Here is a 17,934-nt window from a genome sequence, read left to right as displayed (position 1 = left end):
CTGTGTGATCTCTCCCCCCCCCCATACTGACTGTGTGATCTCTCCCCCCCCCATACGGACTGTGTGATCTCTTCCCCCCCCATACTGACTGTGTGATTCCCCCCCCCATACTGACTGTGTGACCTCCCCTCCCCCCATACTGACTGTGTGATCTCTTCTCCCCCCCCTACTGACTGTGTGACCTCTCTCCCCCCCCATGCTGAATGTGTGATCTCCCCCCCCCCCATACTGAATGTGTGATCTCTTCTCCCCCCCCCATACTGAATGTGTGATCTCTTCCCCCCCCCCATACTGACTGTGTGATCTCTTCCCCCCCCCCATACTGACTGTGTGAGCTCCCTCCCCCCATACTGACTGTGTGACCTCCCCCCCCCATACTGAATGTGTGATCTCCCCCCCCCCCCCCCCCATACTGAATGTGTGATCTCCCCCCCCATACTGAATGTGTGATCTCCCCCCCCATACTGACTGTGTGACCTCCCCTCCCCCCATACTGTGTGTGACCTCCCTCCCCCCATACTGACTGTGACCTCCCTCCCCCCATACTGACTGTGACCTCCCTCCCCCCATACTGACTGTGACCTCCCTCCCCCCCCATACTGACTGTGTGACCTCCCCTCCCCCCATACTGAATGTGTGATCTCCCCCCCCCCATACTGACTGTGTGATCTCTCCCCCCCCATACTGACTGTGTGATCTCTCCCCCCCCCCATACTGACTGTGTGACCTCCCTCCCCCCATACTGACTGTGTGACCTCCCTCCCCCATACTGACTGTGTGACCTCCCTCCCCCCATACTGACTGTGTGACCTCCCCTCCCCCCATACTGACTGTGTGATTTCTTCTCCCCCCCCATACTGACTGTGTGATCTCTCCCCCCCCCATACTGACTGTGTGATCTCTTCCCCCCCCCCATACTGACTGTGTGATCTCTTCTCCCCCCCCATACTGACTGTGTGATCTCTTCCCCCCCCATACTGACTGTGTGATCTCTCCCCCCCCCATACTGACTGTGTGATCTCCCCCCCCCATACTGAATGTGTGACCCCCCCCATACTGACTGTGTGACCTCCCCTCCCCCCCATACTGACTGTGTGACCTCCCTCCCCCCCATACTGACTGTGTGACCTCCCTCCCCCCCCATACTGACTGTGTGACCTCCCTCCCCCCCATACTGACTGTGTGACCTCCCTCCCCCCCATACTGACTGTGTGACCTCCCTCCCCCCCATACTGACTGTGTGACCTCCCTCCCCCCCATACTGACTGTGTGACCTCCCTCCCCCCCATACTGACTGTGTGACCTCCCTCCCCCCCATACTGACTGTGTGACCTCCCTCCCCCCCATACTGACTGTGTGACCTCCCTCCCCCCCATACTGACTGTGTGACCTCCCTCCCCCCATACTGACTGTGTGACCTCCCTCCCCCCATACTGACTGTGTGACCTCCCTCCCCCCATACTGACTGTGTGACCTCCCTCCCCCCATACTGACTGTGTGACCTCCCTCCCCCCATACTGACTGTGTGACCTCCCTCCCCCCATACTGACTGTGTGACCTCCCCTCCCCCCATACTGACTGTGTGATTTCTTCTCCCCCCCCCCATACTGACTGTGTGATCTCTTCTCCCCCCCCCATACTGACTGTGTGATCTCTTCTCCCCCCCCCCATACTGACTGTGTGATCTCTTCTCCCCCCCCATACTGACTGTGTGATCTCTTCCCCCCCCCATACTGACTGTGTGATCTCTTCTCCCCCCCCCCATACTGACTGTGTGATCTCTTCTCCCCCCCCATACTGACTGTGTGATCTCCCCCCCCCCATACTGACTGTGTGATCTCCCCCCCCATACTGACTGTGTGATCTCTTCTCCCCCCCCTACTGACTGTGTGACCTCTCTCCCCCCCCATGCTGAATGTGTGATCTCCCCCCCCATACTGAATGTGTGATCTCTTCTCCCCCCCCCATACTGAATGTGTGATCTCTTCCCCCCCCCCATACTGACTGTGTGATCTCTTCCCCCCCCCCATACTGACTGTGTGAGCTCCCTCCCCCCATACTGACTGTGTGACCTCCCCCCCCCCCCCATACTGAATGTGTGATCTCCCCCCCCCCCCATACTGAATGTGTGATCTCCCCCCCCATACTGAATGTGTGATCTCCCCTCCCCCCATACTGTGTGTGACCTCCCTCCCCCCATACTGACTGTGACCTCCCTCCCCCCATACTGACTGTGACCTCCCTCCCCCCATACTGACTGTGACCTCCCTCCCCCCCCATACTGACTGTGTGACCTCCCCTCCCCCCATACTGAATGTGTGATCTCCCCCCCCCCATACTGACTGTGTGATCTCTCCCCCCCCATACTGACTGTGTGATCTCTCCCCCCCCATACTGACTGTGTGACCTCCCTCCCCCCATACTGACTGTGTGACCTCCCTCCCCCATACTGACTGTGTGACCTCCCTCCCCCCATACTGACTGTGTGACCTCCCCTCCCCCCATACTGACTGTGTGATTTCTTCTCCCCCCCCATACTGACTGTGTGATCTCTCCCCCCCCCCATACTGACTGTGTGATCTCTTCCCCCCCCCCCATACTGACTGTGTGATCTCTTCTCCCCCCCCATACTGACTGTGTGATCTCTTCCCCCCCCATACTGACTGTGTGATCTCTCCCCCCCATACTGACTGTGTGATCTCCCCCCCCCATACTGAATGTGTGACCCCCCCCATACTGACTGTGTGACCTCCCCTCCCCCCCATACTGACTGTGTGACCTCCCTCCCCCCCATACTGACTGTGTGACCTCCCTCCCCCCCCCCCATACTGACTGTGTGACCTCCCTCCCCCCCCATACTGACTGTGTGACCTCCCTCCCCCCCATACTGACTGTGTGACCTCCCTCCCCCCCATACTGACTGTGTGACCTCCCTCCCCCCCATACTGACTGTGTGACCTCCCTCCCCCCCATACTGACTGTGTGACCTCCCTCCCCCCCATACTGACTGTGTGACCTCCCTCCCCCCCATACTGACTGTGTGACCTCCCTCCCCCCCATACTGACTGTGTGACCTCCCTCCCCCCATACTGACTGTGTGACCTCCCTCCCCCCATACTGACTGTGTGACCTCCCTCCCCCCATACTGACTGTGTGACCTCCCTCCCCCCATACTGACTGTGTGACCTCCCTCCCCCCATACTGACTGTGTGACCTCCCTCCCCCCATACTGACTGTGTGACCTCCCCTCCCCCCATACTGACTGTGTGATTTCTTCTCCCCCCCCCCATACTGACTGTGTGATTTCTTCTCCCCCCCCCCATACTGACTGTGTGATCTCTTCTCCCCCCCCCCATACTGACTGTGTGATCTCTTCTCCCCACCCATACTGACTGTGTGATCTCTTCCCCCCCCCCATACTGACTGTGTGATCTCTTCTCCCCCCCCCCATACTGACTGTGTGATCTCTTCTCCCCCCCCATACTGAATGTGTGATCTCCCCCCCCCATACTGAATGTGTGACCCCCCCCCATACTGAATGTGTGACCCCCCCCCCTACTGACTGTGTGACCTACCCTCCCCCCATACTGAATGTGTGATTCCCCCCCCCCATACTGAATGTGTGACCCCCCCCCATACTGACTGTGTGCTCTCCCCTCCCCCCATACTGACTGTGTGACCTCCCCTCCCCCCATACTGACTGTGTGACCTCCCCTCCCCCCATACTGACTGTGTGACCTCCCCTCCCCCCATACTGACTGTGTGACCTCCCCTCCCCCCATACTGACTGTGTGACCTCCCCTCCCCCCATACTGACTGTGTGATCTCTTCTCCCCCCCCCCATACTGAATGTGTGCCCTCCCCTCCCCCCATGCTGACTGTGTGCCCTCCCCTCCCCCCATGCTGACTGTGTGACCTCCCTCCCCCCCTGCTGAATGTGTGATCTCTCCCCCCCCCATACTGACTGTGTGATCTCTCCCCCCCCATACTGACTGTGTGATCTCTTCCCCCCCCATACTGACTGTGTGATCCCCCCCCCATACTTGACTGTGTGACCTCCCCTCCCCCCATACTGACTGTGTGATCTCTTCTCCCCCCCCCCCTACTGACTGTGTGACCTCTCTCCCCCCCCATGCTGAATGTGTGATCTCCCCCCCCCATACTGAATGTGTGATCTCTTCTCCCCCCCCCCATACTGAATGTGTGATCTCTTCTCCCCCCCCCCCCATACTGAATGTGTGACCTCCCTCCCCCCATACTGACTGTGTGACCTCCCTCCCCCCATACTGACTGTGTGACCTCCCCCCCCCCCATACTGAATGTGTGATCTCCCCCCCCCATACTGAATGTGTGATCTCCCCCCCCATACTGAATGTGTGACCTCCCCCCCCATACTGATTGTGTGATCTCCCCTCCCCCCATACTGACTGTGTGACCTCCCCTCCTCCCATACTGAATGTGTGATCTCCCCCCCATACTGACTGTGTGACCTCCCCTCCCCCCATACTGACTGTGTGACCTCCCCTCCCCCCATACTGACTGTGTGAGCTCTCCCCCCCCCCCCATACTGAATGTGTGATCTCTCCCCCCCATACTGAATGTGTGCCCTCCCCTCCCCCCATGCTGACTGTGTGCCCTCCCCTCCCCCCATACTGACTGTGTGACCTCCCTCCCCCCCATACTGAATGTGTGATCTCCCCTCCCCCCATACTGACTGTGTGACCTCCCTCCCCCCCATACTGAATGTGTGATCTCCCCCCCCCTCCATACTGACTGTGTGATCTCCCCCCCCCATACTGAATGTGTGATCTCTTCTCCCCCCCCATACTGACTGTGTGATCTCTCCCCCCATACTGACTGTGTGATCTCTCCCCCCCCCCATACTGACTGTGTGATCTCTCCCCCCCCCATACTGACTGTGTGATCTCTTCCCCCCCCCCATACTGACTGTGTGATTCCCCCCCCCCATACTGACTGTGTGACCTCCCCTCCCCCCATACTGACTGTGTGACCTCCCCTCCCCCCATACTGACTGTGTGATCTCCCCCCCCCCATACTGAATGTGTGACCTCCCCCCCCCCCATACTGACTGTGTGACCTCCCTCCCCCCATACTGACTGTGTGACCTCCCTCCCCCCATACTGACTGTGTGACCTCCCCTCCCTCCATACTGAATGTGTGATCTCCCCCCCCCATACTGAATGTGTGACCCCCCCCCCATACTGAATGTGTGACCTCCCCCCCCCCCCATACTGACTGTGTGATCTCTTCTCCCTCCCCATACTGACTGTGTGACCTCCCTCCCCCCATACTGACTGTGTGACCTCCCCTCCCCCCATACTGACTGTGTGATCTCTTCTCTCCCCCCTACTGACTGTGTGACCTCCCTCCCCCCATACTGAATGTGTAATCTCCCCCCCCCCATACTGAATGTGTGATCTCCCCCCCCCCCATACTGACTGTGTGACCTCCCTCCCCCCATACTGACTGTGTGACCTCCCCTCCCCCCATACTGACTGTGTGATCTCTCCCCCCCCCCATACTGACTGTGTGATCTCTTCCTCCCTCCCCCCATACTGACTGTGTGATCTCCCCCCCCATACTGACTGTGTGATCTCTTCCTCCCTCCCCCCATACTGACTGTGTGATCTCCCCCCCCCATACTGACTGTGTGATCTCTTCTCCCCCCCCCCCCATACTGACTGTGTGACCTCCCTCCCCCCATACTGACTGTGTGACCTCCCCTCCCCCCATACTGAATGTGTGATCTCCCCCCCCCCCCCATACTCACTGTGTGATCTCTTCTCCCCCCCCCATACTCACTGTGTGATCTCTTCTCCCCCCCCCATACTGAATGTGTGACCCCCCCCCCCCTACTGACTGTGTGACCTCCCCTCCCCCCATACTGACTGTGTGACCTCCCTCCCCCCATGCTGACTGTGTGACGCTCCCCTCCCGGTGTCGCTGGTCTTTCCTTGCTCGCCCTCTGCTCCGGGGATCTGGAGCATTAGGCTATGTGCCCACGATGCAGAAATGAAGCAGAAAATTTCTACAGCATTTCTGCATCTCCCTGGCAGAAAAAACGCATGCGGATTGTGCATGCGGATTGTGCATGCGGATTGTGCATGCGGATTGTGCATGCGGATTGTACATGTGTTTTCCAGGCCATAGCATCACTTGGAAAGTGCTTGACAACTAGGTCACACTGTATAAATCCATGCAAACAGCATGGATTTATACAGTGTGACCGTAAAAATTAAAACAAATAAAGCTATACTCACCTCCGATGCCCCGGCGTGGCTGCAGCGCTGCTTCCTGGCTGGTTCCCGGCTGCCGGCATATCGCGAGACAGAGCGGTGAAGGGCCTGCGGTCACATGACTGTGACGTCACCGCAGGTCCTCAAGCGATGTCGGCATTCAGAGAGAAGACGCCGGACAGGTGAGTATAAACTTTGTTTGTTATTTTATTCTTTTTTTACAGGTACAATGGTGCCCAGGTCTGGATGAGAGTCTCCTCTCCTCCAGAACTGGGTACCATCCGCACATAGAGACGCATAGAAGCCGCTTATACAAATGTACAGACACGGATTCTATGCGTCTCAATGCAAGTCAATGGCGGGAGTTCCGCTGCGCTACCGCAAAATTAATGAACATGCTGTGGATTTATGAGCGCTGCGGAAAAATCCGCAGCATGTGCATTGACATTGCGGAATGCCATTGGGGACCATGGGGTGAGGATTACCATGCTTTTTTGATGCGTTTCCGCTGCGGAAACTCCACAGCATAGACGCATGAAAAACACATCGTGTGCACACAGCCTCAGGACGGAGGATTTCCCGCTTGTCCTTCTCTTGATTTTGGTAGAAGCTGCGATCCCTTATCCAGGAGCCGAGCAGCGCTCACGTCCTCGTAGGGTTAAATCTGAGTGCAGCTCCTGTGATGAGGCAGCAGGTGGCGTCAGCGCATTAGTAATGAGGCTGTGTACAGCCGTGTGGCCTGCCCTCCGTCATACCCGGTATTACAGCTGGGGGCAGCACTCGCTGCGGTAACTTCTGGACAATACCTTGTGGGTAATTTCTTCACTCTTTATGAGATCTCTCTGAGGGCTTCCTGCTTGTCCACGTCCTTCTCACTGTGGGATCTAGTGGCTTCGGGACAGGACAGAGATCACTATTTTCTACACTGATACACTGTAGCAAACCCTCTGCAGTGTGGGGAGAGTCATGGGAGGATACTCAGCATTACTTCTTGTGGATATCACGGCTTCTACTCCAGTCACAGCGAAAGCTGCGTTCAGCCGTTTCGTGGGCTCCGCGTCGTCCCACTGCCATGTCTTCTGGGACATGTGGTGCATACGCTCACAGTGGGCCTCCTTGTACCTCCTGCCCCCCATATACTGTTTGTACAGCGCCCCCTACCTTGTATCTATAGCTTGTGATCTCTAGGACTGACCACTGTGTGTGAGACCCTCACCGATCATCAGGACGAGGCTCATGCTGTGATCTCGGGCGTGTTCACACTGACCTCATGCTGCACTTTTGAAGGGATCTTTGGCTTAGAAACACAACAATAAGTATCTGCACTTGTCCCAAATTCTGTGACGGGGGCATCGTAGTTTACATTGATGCCCACCGACCCTCTCCAAGGGCCCGTCGCCTTCACTCTACCACGGCCGCTGCTCCTTCCCAGGGCCGTCCGCCGGTCTCCATGTTTCCTCTTCCGACCACACAGTCATGTGACTTTGACAGCCAGTCACGGCCTACAGTGGTGATGCTTCTGCTGATTAACTGCAGCGGTCACATCACCTTCCATCCAGAATGGGAAGCGTTGAGACGGTCAGTGGACTTGGGAAGCTTTACTAGTGGTTTGGTTGACAAGAGATTTGAGGATTTTAGCAGCAGCGGATTTTAGCAGCAGACTTCACCTCCGGGTGAACAATGTCCTCACTTGCTGCCTGCAGATGACCTGACAGTAGACCCAGTGATCGCTCATGATGCTGTTTTTCCCATTCCCCACGAAAGAACCCAAGGAGAGAGGGTCCGCCCTAAGGACAGGAAACCCTACAGGTTTAAAAGGCAGACACCCCCCCCCCCCCCCCCCCCATATGTCATGCCTCAGTGGTTTCCTGTCCTTGAGGAGAACCTACAGCTCCCCTGGCGCTTTCGGGGGGGAGTGAAGAAATGACCTTAGAAGCTCTGCGGTGGTTTCCTTGCAGACCTGGCGTCTGGGTTCTCTCCGGGGGAGGCAGGCAGCGCTTCTCCAGATGCCGGCCTCCGGAGCGGTGAAGTCGCACGCAAGGCGGCATCTCTGGGCAAGCGTGACATCTGTTCCGGGGGCACGACCTATCGCGGCAAAGTGGCTTCCCGAAATCCCCGCCGGCTTCTTGTCACATCCGCTGGGAGCCTGACAGCGATGGGTCCCTGGGGCACGACCTAGATTGGTTGGTGCGTCCCCGGGACAGAGCGGGGGGCGTCATCTGGGGGCACGGCCCGAGGGGCAGAGTGATTCCCCAGATGGGCGTATTTCTGGGGGGGGGGGCAGGAAGAGGATAAAAGCTCGCCCCCCCCCCCCCCCTACCTCCATCCAGTGCTGCACAGGTTTTAAAAGATGGAGGCCACAACTCAGCCCGGAGAACCCATGGAAGCAGCCCCTCCGACCTCGGTAGTCCTGCATTAGGTGGGGTAAGTCAGGGGTGAAACCCTGGAAAAACCTTATTAAATGTGTCCACTTTCTTTCTGTACATTGCTTAGGAAAACTCAAGCCAAATCTAAGCACAAGGAACGTGCGCTATACAAATGTAAGCTAGTCGCCGCCTGCACTAAACGACTATGCAAGGATTGCATTGAGAGAACCTTCTCGGAAGAGTCCTCCTCATTGATGGATAATATGCGATCCATGATTAGAAGCAAAATGAAAAAATCGTTTAAAGGGTTAAAGGCCGGCACAGCGGCAAGAGAAGCTAGCGGGAGCTCTAGTTCAGAAAACGACGGGGAGGAAGGCCAGCGAGGAAGCTTTGATACAGGTTCCACATCGTCATCATCCTCTTCAGACGAAGGACACCTCATGTTTTCCGCCTGAGGAAACTAGTAGGCTAGTGAAAGAGAGAGCTACTATGAAAGTGGAAGAGGTGAAGGGAGCCCAGGTCCGTTCAGGATCAAATGTTTGGGGGAAGCAAGAAACCTAAGTGTTTTCCAGTTCACAAAACCATTACCCAGCTAATCAAAAGGGAATGGGAAAAAAACAGACAGGCTTACACCCCCAAACTGATTAAGAGAAAATACCCTTTCGGAGCAGAGGACTCAGAAGTTTGGGACAAGGCACCCAAAATAGATGTGGCGGTATGCAAAGTCTCCAGGAACTCCTCTCTCCCATTTTTAGGGTGCAGGACTTCTGAAGGACCCTCTTGATAGGAAAGTAGAGAGTTTTCTGAAAAGATCTTGGGAGACGGGGGCCACAGCGTTCAAACATAGCTGCAATATGCACGGCGAGATCCTTAAGTGTATGGCTGGCTCAATTACAAGATCCGGAATAAATGCCCTCGGGACGAGCTGCTAGCATGTCTACACAGTATAGCCAAAGCACCAGACTTTCTCGCTGAAGCCTCAGCGGATGCCGTTCGCCTGACATCCCGAACCTGTGCCCTGTCAAATTCTGCCAGAAGAGCCCTCTGGTTAAAGAACTGGAGAGGCGACTTCAATTCAAAGTCCAGGCTTTGTGGTTTTCCCTTTGAGGGAAATTATCTCTTCGGATTCACTCTCGACGAGATCCTGGATAAAGCAGGAGACTCTTAAAAAAAAAAAAAAAAAAAAAAGGTTCCCCCAGTTGAGCATACCAAAATTCAAGAGGAGGGGCAACCAACGCAGAAAGACTTGAAGTGTAAGGAACCAAGGAACAAGGGGAAAACCTTCCAGGGGGATCGTTTTTTGTCAATGACGCCAGGTCCCAGGTAAGTGGAAGATTAAAACACTTCCTCCTTGCCTGGGAGAATATTTCCCTAAGCCCCTGGGTTCTAGACACGGGAACCATCATAAACCAAAAAAAACTCAACAAGTTTCTGGTACTAAAGCGTTTCAAGATGGGAAAACATCAAATCAGTAATAAAACTCCTGTTTCCAAAATGTTTTATGGCCCACTATAGATCTCAAAGACGCCTATTACCATGTTCCCATCTTTCGAGGTCATCAAAGATTCCTAAGAGTGGCGGTCAACATCAAGGGGCATTTAACGCATCTTCTATTCCAAGTCCTCCCCTTTGGACTATCCAAGAGTCTTTACTAAAAGAGTGGCAGAAATGTCAGCACACGTTAAGGGAAGCAGACATGATTTTCATCCCGTACTTGTGGTAGGAAAATCCGAATGCAATCTGGAAGTATCACAGGTCTCAAGAATCTTAACCTTCTTAGGGTGGCTAATAAACTTAAAGTCCCAACTAGAGCCAAGACAAAAACAAATCTTCTTGGGAATCTGGTTGGATTCAAAAGAGCAGGTGTCTATTCTTCCGGAAGAAAAAAAGGGGAAAATAAAGAGACTAGCTTTGGAGCTGATAAACAACCCAGAGACTACCTTAAGAAGGGCTATGAAGGGCTATGTCCATCCTAGGATCCCTGACTGCATGCATCTCGGCAGTGACTTGGGCGAGATTCCACTTCAGATCTCTCCAATGGGATGTCTTGAGAGTAGAGGAAAAAAACAGGAGGAAATTTAATCGCAAAGATCTTGATATCAAAGGATACTCCACTATCATTAACATGGTGGACAAACGAGACAAATCTGTCTAAATGGGTTCCATGGGAAATAAAAAAAAAACCCCGTGATACTCACAACAGATGCAAATCCCTGGGGGTGGGGGGCCCACGCAGATGGAAGCATTCTGCAAGGGAGATGACCACACGATCTGGTAGATGTGTCTTCCAACAGGAAAGAACAGCCTTAGGATTGGCCTTACGGGAGATCCTGCCAGTTGTCAAAGATCAACACTTAAGAATGCTTTCAGACAGAAAACAGCGGTAGCCTACATGAACAAGCAGGGGGGAACAAGATCAGGAGGTCTTATGGCAGAGACACAGAAAATTATGTTAGCAGAAGGAAATCTAAGTTCCATCTCAGCAAGCTAAATAAGGGGTCGGAAAACATAAAAGCAGATTTCCTGAGCCGTCACAGAGTAGATCAGGAGGAGTAGATCTCTGGGAGGTTCCAAAGATAGACCCATTTGCGAACAAATTGAACAGGAAAGTTAAATTCTTCTCAATGAATCCAAAAGACCTCCCCTTGGGGGTAGACGCCCTTGTCCATGAATGGCCAGGAGGTCTACTCTATGCTTTTCCCCCACTTCAACTGATTCCAGCAGTGCTCAGGAAAGTACGTACAGAGGGGGCCGAGTTAACACTAATAGCACCCTTCTGGCCCAGAAGGTTGTGGTTAACCTAGCTACGTCGCCTAACAGTAGCAACTCCATCGGTACTTCCAGGAATTCCAAACCTCCTATCTCAGGGGTCCCATACATCACCCCGGCATAAGGAAGCTTCATTTAACGGCCTAGCACTTGAGCGGCAGCTATTGAAAGCTAAGGAGTGTTCGGGAAATGTAATATCCACCCTTATTAAATCGAGGAAGAAAATTACATTGATCATATATTACAGGATATGGAGGAAATTTCTGGATTTTTCAGGGATAAATCCTTTAAAAAAAAAAACATGGGGTCTCATATGTCGGAATTCTGGAATTCCTACAAAACGGGTGGAAAATGGGGCTAAAAAAGAGCACCCTTAAAGTTCACTCAGCAGCCTTGGGAGCCCTCTTTGGGGGGGGAAGGTCGCGGTCCACCCCTTGATAGTCAAATTTTTTAGAGCAGTAATCGCTCGGAGTCTGTTCCACAACCAAGAGCGGCTCCTTGGGACTTAAACTGGTCCTTAAGGCTCTTACTAAGTCTCCTTTTGAGCCCACATCAGATTGTTCATTTAAAAAATGTAACCCTTAAAACGGCCCTCCTGGTGGCCCTTACATCAGCTAGACGGGTGGGGGAGATTCAGGCTTTGTCAATAAATCCGCCCTTTACTCGGTTCCTGTCAGTTATTGTTGCCCCGGACCCTGCCTTTCTTCCAAAAGTAATGTCCACTTTCTGTAGATCACAGGATATAGTTTTACCATCATTCTGCGAGAACCCGAAAAATGAAGGGGAAAGGGAGTTCCATACTTTAGATGTCAAGAGATGTCTATTGCAATATTTGGTGTCAACCAGGGGAATTAGGAAATCTACCTTCTTGTTTATTCTCTTCCAGGGTCCCAGGAAAGGCCAGGCAACGTCCAAAGGATCCATAGCAAGATGGGTGGGGACGGGGATTGGTCTAGCATACACTTCAGGGGGGTTCTCCCCTCCTGATAAGATTAAAGTCTCTACTTCCTGGGCGGAAAGTGCAAATGCTTCTCTGGAGCAGATTTGTAGGGCTGCCACGTGGTCTTCACCCTCCACTTTTTTCAAGCACTACAGGGTGGATCTGGGTGTTGGAGATCTGTCTTTCGGAAGGAAAGTCTTACAAGAGGTGGTCCCTCCCTAGGGGATTCCTTTACAATCTCTCCTTGGGTGCTGTCGTGGGGAATGGGAAAAATGGTGATTACTTACCGGTAATCGGATTTTCCAGACCCCACGACAGCACCCTCGCTTATTCCCTCCCTTCTTAATGTTGGAGATTCCGTGTATGTATGTACTGTCTAAACTAACCAAACGGGGTTCCTCTGATGCTCGGCAAACCATGGCATGACAGGGGGCTCCGCCTTTTAAACCTGTAGGGTTTCCTGTCCTTAGGGCGGATCCCTCTCTCCTTGGGTGCTGTCGTGGGTTCTGGAAAATCCGATTACCGGTAAGTAATCATTTTCTGGCACATGTACAACTTGACCCCCTCTGGCTGCCTCCCGTCCCCCATGGGACGCCGCCGGCAGGGAAGGGGAACGCCACACATATTTTTTCTCTTTGGTTTTGAGCTTCGAGTCAACGTGTTTTACAAAATGACTTTCTGAGATGTCGGCAGACGGCGGTCACGCGCTGGGTGTGGAGGTGCGCGCTCGCTCTTCCTGTCTGGTGGAGTTTTGAGTCTTCATTGATTCCCTATCACTAATTGAATTTTTCAGTCATTATCAGACACATGTGCTCCGGGGTGGGCATTAGATTGGGTACAAGGAGCCAATGGAGGGTGGATCTTTGAAAACTCGGGAGATAATTTCTCAGCCATTATTGATCATGTACTAAGAGGCTAAACCGCAGCCAGACTTTGACTAGCAGCCTCCATCCAGACATTGTCCTCGGTAATAACCAGGGTCATCAACGGGGTGGAGATAACAGAATCTTGCTGTCAGTCAGAGGTTTGGTTTACCCACTCCACAGCCCTGGTCGTATCCCTCATCATCTGACTGTACATGGCACTTCTTCCTCAGAGGCCAGACCAGACGTCATGGCCCAACACTTGGAAGCTTTGGTGGCTCTTTGGTTGTTTAGCCCATAGGGGCTTTAGACTGCCGAGGCACAGGTTGTGAGGTTAGACAGTGCGCTGGCGAGAAGTTTAGGGCCGGGATGTAGTGCAGAGTGGCGAGGACTGGAGAACGTGCAGTCTGTGGTGCGCAGGAGCCTCCTCATTGTCTGCACGTCTCCTGGTGTCTGCGGCCTCCTGGTTCTCTAGCCGCGTTGTATTACTGACGTGTGACCGGGTCCAGGCTTGTAGCTTTGGTCTGGATATAGAAGACATGTGGATGGTGCAGTGGTGTCAGGACTTCTGCTTGTTAACGTTCATCAGTCTGGTTGTATGGAAACATACTGGGGTCTCCCCACCTGCTTGTGATAAGTTTGCTGGTATGGTGCCCCCTGGCAGGTACCGTCATTCTGAAACAGGTCTCTGGTGGGGCTGATCTTGAATTTCGCTGCCCATAAAGAACTGTGTCCTGTTGGTCGGGTCGTTCTTGTCCCAAGGGGCTTGTAAAATTCTTTTTTTTTTTTTTTGTACGGCAGAATATTCACCCGATAAGCCTGTAATCTCCGGCAGGAGTCCTGTGACTGGGTACGATGTGTGATCGGTGGAGACGTGCCTTCGTATGGAGACCACACCAGATCTGATAACAATGTCTCCCTGCACAAACTCTTAGAATCTCGTGTGTTTAGTAGAGATGACCTTGATTGAGAGCACTGCAATCCCCCTCCCTGCCGATGTCCCCAACATCTGTTTTTGATGCACAGCAGCGTAACGCGCAGGACAGTATGGCTCTACTGATCAGAGGAGGCGCTAAGGATGCCAGCAGGGAGGAGGAGGTGGTCCACAGGGTTCTGCATCAGCGGCCACAGTCCACCAATGTGGCGCTAAGGATGCCAGCAGGGAGGAGGAGGTGGTCTATAGGGTTCTGCATCAGCGGCCACAGTCCACCAATGTGGCGCTAAGGATGCCAGCAGGGAGGAGGAGGTGGTCCACAGGGTTCTGCATCAGCGGCCACAGTCCACCAATGTGGTGCTAAGGATGCCAGCAGGGAGGAGGAGGTGGTCCACAGGGTTCTGCATCAGCGGCCACAGTCCACCAATGTGGTGCTAAGGATGCCAGCAGGGAGGAGGAGGTGGTCCACAGGGTTCTGCATCAGCGGCCACAGTCCACCAATGTAGTGCCAAGGATGCCAGCAGGGAGGAGGAGGTGGTCTACAGGGTATTGCCATGGCCCACCAATGTAGCCGCTCAATCAAGGTCCTGCAAATCTTTTTGCACAACCCGAATGCCTTCATATTAGGCCTTCATAAATGGGGCGATTATTTGTCAAAATAATCTTACAATGGAGTTCTTGTTTTTTTCTTAAAGCAATATTGGAGTTTAATTGTGCGGAGGAAAAACAAATAGTTTTTAAACTTTTTATTCATTATTTTAACGTAGCAAAAAAATTATTTCCACCATTCTACAAGAGTCCTTTTGATATGACATGCCCTGGATAATGTCACTGCGGCGGAGGCGAGACTTTGGGTTCGTGTAGGCAGGTATGGTAAAATGTGGTTGTTAGTGCAGCCGTTATAGGTGAAGAAGGTGAAACAGCGGTTAGGATGAGCGACCATCTCTTCTTCGTTTTCATGAGTTTTCCTCTTCACGCTCACCCCTTGTGGTTTTGCATTTTGCAGAAGTTTGAGAAGAAGTATCTGGACGAACTGTCCGCCGGATCACTGAGCAAGAGCACGCAGTTCGAGTACTCCTGGTGCTTAACCCGCAGCAAGTACACGGCCGACATCCAGAAAGGGGCTTTGCTTCTGGAAGGTGAGCGCACCGCCGGCTGGCACTTTCCTGGTCATTCGATATATTTTGGGATTATTTAGGTTCTGTCTCGTAGAGATTCATGAAATGTAGTGTAAGACCCGGTGCAGGAAGCCATAGATGTGTAGCCCGCTGGCAATGTTGTGTTGTATTTGCCAGTTGGTAGATGGTGGGTTTTCTGAAACTCTTAACAAGCCATAAACATTCTGAATCTTTGGGTTTGTTTCCTTTTTAAGATCTCTTACTGAAGGGCAATAAAGACGAGCAGCGAGACTACCTGTTCTACCTGGCCGTGGCTCACCACAGATTAAAGGTGAGTGCACGTCGGCCTCCGCCTGACCTCCAGGAACTTTGCGGGTTTCTTGCCATCATTGGCGACCGGTGGAGTATTGTCTGCTAGGCGATGACTATAGCTCTGTTTTTAGGAATATGAGAAAGCGCTGAAGTACGTGAGAACTCTTCTCAGGGAAGAACCAAACAACAAACAAGCCATGGAGCTGGAGAAGATCATCGAAAAGAAAATGCAAAAAGGTAATTGGGCGAGTTACAGAAACGCCTGTGGAAGGGAACAGAGCGGACTATCGAGAAGTTCTGATTGTTTGGTATAGAAATGGGAAAGCAAGAGGGCATGGATGTGTTGGGTTTAGAGGGTAATGACAGAAGGATGTAGACGTGTCTGAACAAGACAAGTCAGGAAAAATTGTATAGGTCCAATGTCTAGTTAAGACCTCCATGGCGACCGGACCAGGGCAGTGTTCTCCTCTCTGCCTCAATCCTCTGCCCGTCATCTTGGGAACCTTTTTCGCTTACTGGCCCTTCGCGACATCTCTGGGGTCTAGTAACTGGCAGATGATGTTGGCACAGAAGTGAACACTGCCCCAGTCCGCCTGCCACGCATGACCCCATACCCAGATACTTTAAAATCTTTTTACTCCTCTCCAGAAGAATGTTTTATGTACCTGGTGACCAGAAGTTAAAAATTCTTGCACGCTTCTTTAAGGAAGAAGTAAAGGAAAGGAGTGATTGTTTGGGGTGGAGAGACAAAGGGCAGGAATTTTATGGAATAGAGAAGAGTAAGCATGCGAGGCAAGAATTTACCAGGTTAGAAAATATGGATGAGGCTCACTTGTCTTCTGCTTCTCTTTCAGAGGGTCTAGTCGGCATGGCCATCGTTGGTGGAATGGCTCTGGGAGTTGCCGGTCTCGCTGGCCTCATTGGTTTGGCCATTTCCAAATCCAAATAAAGGGGGATAAAAAACTCGTTCTCGTTGCCGTGGACACTGATCACACACATAATTATACTAGAATTTACAGTCACTTGTCCCCAGCGCCGAACTTATCATCTAACATTAATGACCTGGACCCTGCTCCGATAACCAGCTGGTGCCCGAGTCTTCTCTCCTTGTCCGCCGGTCTTCTCCAGTTTATGTTGCACTCACTGAATAAATGGAGTCTACGTATAATTCTTCTTCTATGTTTGTGTCGGAGCCTCTCGTCCTCCTCGTCTGATCTCCTCTCGATGCCCCCATGTACACTCAGCTTTAGTGTCAAGTGCAAAGATAATTTTGCCAATAATCATTGTTATTTTTTTTCCACTTCTCAGGTGGTTCGTTTGTCTTGGATCACAATTAGTAACGGGCATCATGAGACCTGTTTTTCAGGCTGTCATCCGCCCTTCTTTACACCTTCGCAGTGAAATCCTCATCAGAATCGCACCACTCTTTACGCAACACTTTTATTTTACTTTCGGGGATGGTGGCGGCGGTGATTTTCGTCAGTCGTCTCCATGATTAATCCCTCGCAAAGGGCCGGACAATAAGTTTTTGTCCAGACTATTCATTAAGTCACTGGACCCCAGATAAATATTTTGAGACTTGTTGATCGCAGGTTGTTAGGGGACCCGGCGGTGTTGTGTGAGGAGACAATGCCGGAGCACAACCCAGTAATTCTGTTTGTTCAGGGAGAACGTTTTTTGGCTGAGAAGTGGATGAAGATCGTAAACCTATCCGGAGCAGAGACTGTTTTGTTTGGATGGGTTGCGTCATCGTTCCAGATTGACAGCTACATATTTACGACTTGGCGTTTAGTAGACGCTCGCTGCTTCTGAATGGACTGGACATTGTTGGTTCATCCCATGACATGGTGTCTCTCTCTTTGAGTTTTGGCCACTTGCAAGTTGTGTGCCAGGCAGAAGTTCTGCCGGCAAAGCCAATCTCTACCCTACTGCGAAATGCGTGAAGTTAAAAAGGGAAGATGCGTCCATGGCTCCAAGATGAATTCCTAAAGGCTTTCCTAACCCTTTTCTGACATAGGACGGGGGCCAGTGTAGAGCTCGCTCAGGAGCTGAGCCCACACCTTGCTGCGACAGATACCGGCTGCCTTATACAGCCGGCATCTGTCTCTATTGCTGCTGTTTAAATCCTCAGACGTCAAGGTCCAATCCATGACAACATTTTTTTTTTATCCACTGCACCATTTAGAATTTTTTCCCTACATAACGTTGCAAAATAGGTATTGAAGACTACAGCTCGTCCTGCAATGGGGACTGAAATTGAAAAAATTACGTTTCTTGGTCGAGGAGAGGATAAAACGTAAGCACAAAAAAAAAATCCCTGGTTGGGAAAAGGTTAAAATCTACCACTAGAGAACATGATTTATGGTCATTAGCGG

General features: G+C 52.4%; 1 protein-coding gene across 1 annotated transcript; it reads left to right on the top strand.

The window, feature by feature from the left end:
• The first annotated feature begins 15,072 nt into the window (after nucleotides 1–15,072).
• On the top strand, nucleotides 15,073–16,727 carry FIS1 (fission, mitochondrial 1). The gene is made up of 4 exons (XM_073654525.1): nucleotides 15,073–15,268; nucleotides 15,502–15,578; nucleotides 15,691–15,796; nucleotides 16,414–16,727. Exons 1-4 carry the CDS (start codon nucleotides 15,088–15,090, stop codon nucleotides 16,506–16,508), a joined length of 459 nt encoding a protein of 152 aa, XP_073510626.1. The 5' UTR covers nucleotides 15,073–15,087; the 3' UTR covers nucleotides 16,509–16,727.
• The last annotated feature ends 1,207 nt before the right edge of the window (nucleotides 16,728–17,934 follow it).

This window comes from Phyllobates terribilis, unplaced genomic scaffold (assembly GCF_046119375.1).
Source record: "Phyllobates terribilis strain yellow unplaced genomic scaffold, ASM4611937v1 Scaffold_11__3_contigs__length_659146591, whole genome shotgun sequence".
In the NCBI taxonomy this organism is placed as follows: domain Eukaryota; kingdom Metazoa; phylum Chordata; class Amphibia; order Anura; family Dendrobatidae; genus Phyllobates; species Phyllobates terribilis.
Note: the sequence above shows the minus strand (reverse complement) of the source record. Positions and strands in the feature narration are given on the sequence as shown.